The sequence below is a fragment of the Olea europaea genome, unplaced genomic scaffold (genome assembly GCF_002742605.1).
Source record: "Olea europaea var. sylvestris unplaced genomic scaffold, O_europaea_v1 scaffold1351, whole genome shotgun sequence".
Taxonomy (NCBI): Eukaryota; Viridiplantae; Streptophyta; class Magnoliopsida; order Lamiales; family Oleaceae; genus Olea; species Olea europaea.
The window spans coordinates 186,627-193,016 of NW_019231007.1; the positions used below are offsets into that span (position 1 = coordinate 186,627).

A 6,390-nucleotide genomic window follows, 5' to 3' on the forward strand; every position below is an offset into this window, starting at 1 on the left:
GGGAAAGCCTTGCTGCCAACGGCTGCTTTCTTTCTACTCTACACAGAAATTATTATACGATACAAATTCTAATAAACACTAACTTGCGAATCTGTTCTGATTCGATTAAAAGATGATGAATCGTGACTTTTTGGAAGCTAAGCATTTGACCTTGAATCCTCGATATCAGTTCCGATCCCAAAATGGAGCTGCTAGGTTGAATCTAGTTCCTATTTTATACTCACTCACTCAAATTCAGAAAATAATTAATCCCTTTCTTTTAATGGGCTAGATTTGCTGGCTCCTTTGCGTGTTTTGTAGAAAGATGGTGATTCATTTCTGTGTCACGCGTTTTGCGTGAGCTTTTCTTCAACTTTGCTGCGTTCTGGTGCCTTCAAGCTAAAAAGTGTTCTGAAGATTGTGAATAATTTGATTCTAATACTTTTAATGTACTGATGAAGAGAATAATCAGTTATCAGAGAATGATTTGGTGATCTCTCGTCGGCTTCAATAATCTCTAGCTGGAGAAGCATCTTCTGGTCTGTCACCGAATAAAAGGTAGATGCTTCATGCAAGTTAAATTATCTTTCCACATTCTTCCAATTATTTGGTATTCATTTTTTTCCTTTTCCGACTTGTCTATATACTGCTTAATCAGATATTGTATTTCTTTGCGATGAATTATTTGTGTGAAATCTCTAAAGTTGGAAATAGATCAAGACTTATAAAATGGATTGCTAAGATCAATTTGAGATGAATTTTGATTGATTGTTTCTTCTTCAATTTGTAGTTTCCAACTTGAATTTTTTGATACGGAACATACTTCTTGTTTTAAGTTTGTAATTAAGGATCACAAGACTTTGAAAATTTATACATGATAGTTTACAGATCCGTAATTATTTAATTCAAAATTGGAATTTATACTTAAAATTAATAGGATATAATATATAGAGAGCGTTTACAGAAAAAAAAAACAATCATATGTGCAGTAATTTTTCAGATTACTAACTAGATTTGAATTATTATTGCTTGATGAGTATATGATTTATCTAGTCTTTAGCTCTGGAGGTATCCAACCATTGCTGTTTTGTTTAATTTGTATAAATTTACTTGATTAGGACAATTGCTTGATTTGCCGTCATTAGCAACCTCCAATCTTTATCACCGACATTTTCAGCGAAAATTCTGAATGCAATCTGACTCATGTACTTTGGTTTCATTGTTTTCATGAAAAGTTCATCAAAATTTTGAAGAAAGAAAACGGAATTAAGTATTTTGCAAATCAGTCTTTCCTTAGTTTCTCAAGTCTTCATTCTCCGCATCAAGAATCTTTTTTCACTTGTAAGAAATTGCAACTTGAATAATATGATTTGTTTTACAGTATAATACTTTATAGTCGGTTAATGCTGATACAGGCAAGTAAGCCTTAGACGTTAATGTACAGATAGCTAGCTCACTTCTCAGTTTTTGTCTCCTTACAGCCAGGTAACATGTCAAGTGAAGTAAAATCAGATGCAATTACTGGTCCCGATGGCAAGGAACTAGAACTCGGACATTTTGACGAAGCGGCCACACGTGGTGAAAAAGAGAACGTGGCTCAAAGGGATCGTGATGGTTTTTTTAGGCCACAAGAGTGGCCATTTAGTAACACACTAAAACCAACAGAATATAGATACTCAAGTGAAAGGTGTAGTATGCTTATCCTTGGTTGTTATTCTTTTGGTTCTGTATTCATTTAACAGTTCTATTACATTCTCTAAATAATGATACTGTTTTTTAACATGTGAGCAATTTTTACTTGACAGTATAAGGGAAATTCTTAGAAAAAGAAATATCGCTTGCTAATTGCTGTTATTTAATGGTATTGTAGTTAGTCAATCATTGATAAGAAAGGTTTTGTTGAATAACCTATATTTCCTAGCAGATTTCTCAAAGGGACTAGAGAAGCACGATTGGATATTGTGGACCCTATAGTTGATAGGAATGAAAGGAGAGAGCATCGATCAGGAAAACAGTCTGGACCTCTACTGTCTGGTACAGCATACTGCATTTCTTCTTGTAGCATGATCTTACTGAACAAAATTGTACTTTCCAGTTATGCTTTCAATGCTGGAATTTCATTGATGTTCTACCAGGTATTTTTTTTTTCTTGTTATGGTGAAATATGGAGCATGTTCCTTTTCTGATATCTTTCTCTCATATCATGCTGTTCACTAATTTTAGTTCCCCTCTATTTTCTTTCAACTAGTCTGTTGCTTCAGTTTGTATATTGGTCTCCGCACATTTTTCTTTTCATTTTTCTGCATTTATCAATTTTAGAGTCTATCCAGTGTTTCTAGCCTTCAATAATATATGATGAATAATGTATTCTCTTGTGGTAAATGTTGATTTCTTACCTGTATTTCCCGCAGAATTTTATAAGTACGGTTGTAGTAGTTGTTTTGGGTTTCTGTGGAGCGGTTACGATTGAGAAGCCAAATTGGAAGCTGATTAACCTATGGATCCCAGTCAATTTGATATTCATTGGCATGCTTGTTTCAGGAATGTATAGGTATGTTCTGGGAAACTTTTCACATTTCACATGACCAGGCAGACAGTGAATTACAGTTATAAGGATTAAGGAGAAATAATTGTTTTTAGACCTAACATATATCTCATTTTCCTCTACCAGTTAGTAGAAATAGAAATATACTCTCTTGTAATTAGCCTTGTATAGTTTATATCATTGTGTCAATAATGAATGATGTTAATGTTTTCAGTTTGAAACACATAAATATTGCAATGGTGACAATTCTGAAGAACGTGACAAATATTTTAACAGCGATTGGAGAATTTTACATTTTCCGGAAGCGTCAAAATGAGAAAGTGTGGACTGCCATATTTCTTATGGTATGATGTAATTCGTTCTTGTTTTCATGGATTTATATGCTATCAATGTATTTAATGAAAGCATTGGAACCAGAAAGTTAGGGATTGCTATATCTTGTATAATGTGTTTTATACTTCCTGGCTTTTCTTGAAATTGTTAAGTTGTTACGATCTCTGTTTACTAGTTCATGTCTCCCCACTGGAAAATTAATCCACCCACCAAATAAGCCACAAGAAAATGAATTTGAATTTTAGTATTCTACTACATATATCTTTTGTGGAACAGCGTATGAAACTTCTACTGACTTGATCAGAATATCAAAGTTTGATTATTTGGTTGATGTTGTTTCTAAACTGATCTTTTGACAGTCCATTACTATTTTCATATTGGTCTGCCTTTCATATCCTTTTGGGAGAGAATCAGAATCATTTGCAATTCCTTGATGTTGGTGCTGTAGATAATCTCTGCTATAAGTGGAGGCATAACAGATCTGTCCTTCAATGCCTCGGGTTATGTATGGCAAATAATTAACTGCATTTTAACTGCAAGCTACTCGGTATGTGGTTTTCGTAAGCCTTGTTTGCTTTATGTGCTCCTTTGAATTCTAATTGGGACAATTGCAATCTGAGACAGCTTACCTTGCGACGTGTCATGGACAAAGCAAAGCATTTGACGAAATCTGGCTCTCTAAATGAAGTTTCAATGGTGTTGTTGAACAATTCATTGTCATTACCTTTTGCTATCTGCTTGATATTCCTGTTTGATGAATGGGATTATGTAATTAATGCGTAAGAAAACTTATTTCTACCTACAACTTCTTTGCATTCCTTCCAAGAAATTAGGCCTTAATACTTGCAGACATTCTCCAGGAACCTAAAGGATATAAGTGTAGTAAATACACTCCACATTGATATGCATTGTTGTCAATATATGCAGGGAAGTAATAAGGACGCCTATATTTTGGGTTGTTGCAACAGGAAGTGGGCTGCTTGGACTTGCCATTAGCTTCACCTCTATGTGGTTCTTGAATAAAACTGGTCCTACAACTTACAGGTAACTAAAAATGAAGAAACGCTGTCTTTTGCCTATATGGTAGTATTTCATAGCTGTACGTACATTTCAGTGTTTGAAAATAAAGAAACGCTCTCCTATTGCTTGCTTATTATTGCTCTTGAAATTAGTTATTAGGATTTGATCCATATATGGGTTTGGTCTAGAAAGAGAAACAATTGCTGGTCACACTTAATTATATTTCTCCAATTGTCAAGGTTTCAGAAAGTGAATGAATCCTACTATTCATATAGTTGTGCTAAAATTTCGAGTCTTGTATCCAGAGTTAGATACCTAACTCGTTACTTGTACTTAATTTAAACCAACCTTCTATTTTCCGTTATGTTCCTATTTTCTTGACAGTGTTCTCTCTTGTACGACTCTGTTGTCCGCTGGAGAAACGGATGTTTAACTTTCTCAAAAAACTCCCTTTGCAGTCTTGTAGGTTCTTTAAACAAGATTCCTATCTCTATTGCTGGTTTAATGCTGTTCAAAGTTCCCCTAAGTCTACCCAATTTCTTCAGCATACTATTTGGTAATAAAACCAGCAGTGGATTAAGAATGTCTCATTAAATTTAAGTAACATTAATAAAAACACATGTTTGCCCTATTTCAGGTCTCTTTGCTGGAATATTGTTCGCTAAGGCCAAGATGTCCTAATCATATACATATTAGGAATACAGGAAGCTTTAGTTCCTAATATTTTTTACCGTTTATCCCAAGCTATATTGAGTACAAGAACTTGATGAAATATAGTTATACTTCATTTCAAACTAGCTTTGTTTTTAATAAATTTGGGGTAAGATACATGAAAAATCTGTTCGTGAATAGATCGGCTCTAAGATGCAAAGCAATTGGTCTACCCTTTCTTATTCTAACTTGGTTTTATTGAAATCACGTCGCAACATGTCACTTTCATGAACATTAATTTTTTTAGATCTTGTCTCTAGCGTTGTTCAACAATAGTTGAGAATTTGTTTTAATTTGTTTTTATTGCTATTTTTTGGATACTTGGATCTAGTACTAGATTTGTTACATATTAGATATAAGTTGATTAATCATCACTCATATAAATTTCTTACTGGATTAAAGTTGATTATTTTTTTTAATGGAAAACGCTCAAATTGATTGCATTACATCGTAATAAAGGGAAAAACAATAGCGATCACTCTCGCTCGAATTTTTCAAAAGTTCATTTCTTCACTAAAATTTTTCTCATGATTTTAATCGCTCAAATTTCAAAACTACAAACCATTTTGTCCAAAAAATCTTATGTGCCTTATGAGGTCATGAGTGGCCTTTAGTTGGATCGTCAAAGGTTCATTTGTGCGTATATAAAAAAACATACATTTAACATATTTTGAATTGATGATGTGAAAATTTAATTACACATTGTTGTCAAAATAAAATTAAAATGTTTATAAATATTTACTTATTACCTCCAGTTTGATCTCGGTTAGACCCTAATTCAACCTTTAGGAATTTTTTTATTTTTATTTTTATTTTTTTTTTTTATTGGTGTTGATGCCCGGGTTGGGTTTTAAAACATTGTTTAAAAGGTTAAAATATGGTCCACTGAAGCTTATTTTGTAAACATTGACATTTTAAAATATAAAGTATTTTGTATTTAGCGAGTATCTTGTTGAAGCTTTTAAAACACATAGCCTGGCCGGCAAAAAGATCTAAAGACCTCAAACTAAGCCTCGGATATGGTAGAAACATTAGCGCAAATTCTGACCAACATAGATTTCACTGCAACAACTCACGTATGCCCACAATAAATTAATTGACAAAATGACAAAACTCAACAAGAAAAGCTTTGCTTCCTGTTTGCTTCATAGCTATCCTTCCTGTTTGCTTCAATGGGCTATGGCCCAATGTATCGTGTATTTATGCTTCAATTCAAAACGTGTCCCTCTTGATGCTTATAGGCAGTGTCACGTCTATGCCCGTGTAAATGTAGTTGGGTGGTCAAAATTAATGTCACATAAAGTTCAAGATTATGTTCAATGTGCTCAAGGATATTCCCAAATCTTTTTTTTTTTTGCCTGACTGGGGAACTCGCAATCGTTACCTTTCGGGTGCACACCGATATCCCCAAATCTTTACCTAAAAGGAGCTCATGGAGGCTCATCTGTATTATTGAATAGTCAAATACTTAGTTCAAAGCGTTGTTACTTAAAGTGTGTGATTATTTTATCTGAAATCTGAAATGTTGTACATTATTAATTGTTTATTATACTTCATATCACTTTGTTTATGTATTTCACGTGTACCTCTCTTCATTTTGCAATCAAGAAAGTAGTCTAGTTAAAATATGCACTTATGACTTTATGACCTAAAATGATTGCTTGCTCAAGCTCCCATATGCACTTTTAGCCTATGTTTGTCCTCTATTTTTTCAAAAATTCATTTTCAACAGCACATTCTCCAAAAAAATCACTATTGCAAAATTCATTTTCTCCTAAATTTTCATTAAAATGGAGCCCGTA

General features: G+C 33.4%; 1 protein-coding gene across 3 annotated transcripts; it reads left to right on the forward strand.

Annotated features, from left to right (window-relative positions):
- The first annotated feature begins 6 nt into the window (after positions 1-6).
- LOC111375231 (GDP-mannose transporter GONST2-like) lies at positions 7-4,834 on the forward strand. Of its 3 annotated transcripts, XM_022998031.1 has the most exons (11): positions 7-195; positions 272-537; positions 1,461-1,666; positions 1,904-2,114; positions 2,391-2,530; positions 2,739-2,868; positions 3,306-3,404; positions 3,482-3,636; positions 3,785-3,901; positions 4,336-4,433; positions 4,515-4,834. In XM_022998031.1, the coding sequence occupies exons 3-11, from the start codon at positions 1,470-1,472 to the stop codon at positions 4,556-4,558; spliced, it is 1,191 nt and encodes a 396-aa protein (XP_022853799.1). In that variant the 5' UTR covers positions 7-195; positions 272-537; positions 1,461-1,469; the 3' UTR covers positions 4,559-4,834. The 3 variants fall into 3 exon arrangements, with proteins under 3 accessions (XP_022853799.1, XP_022853800.1, XP_022853801.1); XM_022998032.1 differs by lacking the exon at positions 4,336-4,433 and having other exon boundaries at positions 7-537; XM_022998033.1 differs by lacking the exons at positions 7-195; positions 272-537 and having other exon boundaries at positions 1,533-1,666; positions 1,904-2,013.
- Positions 4,835-6,390: the final 1,556 nt, after the last annotated feature.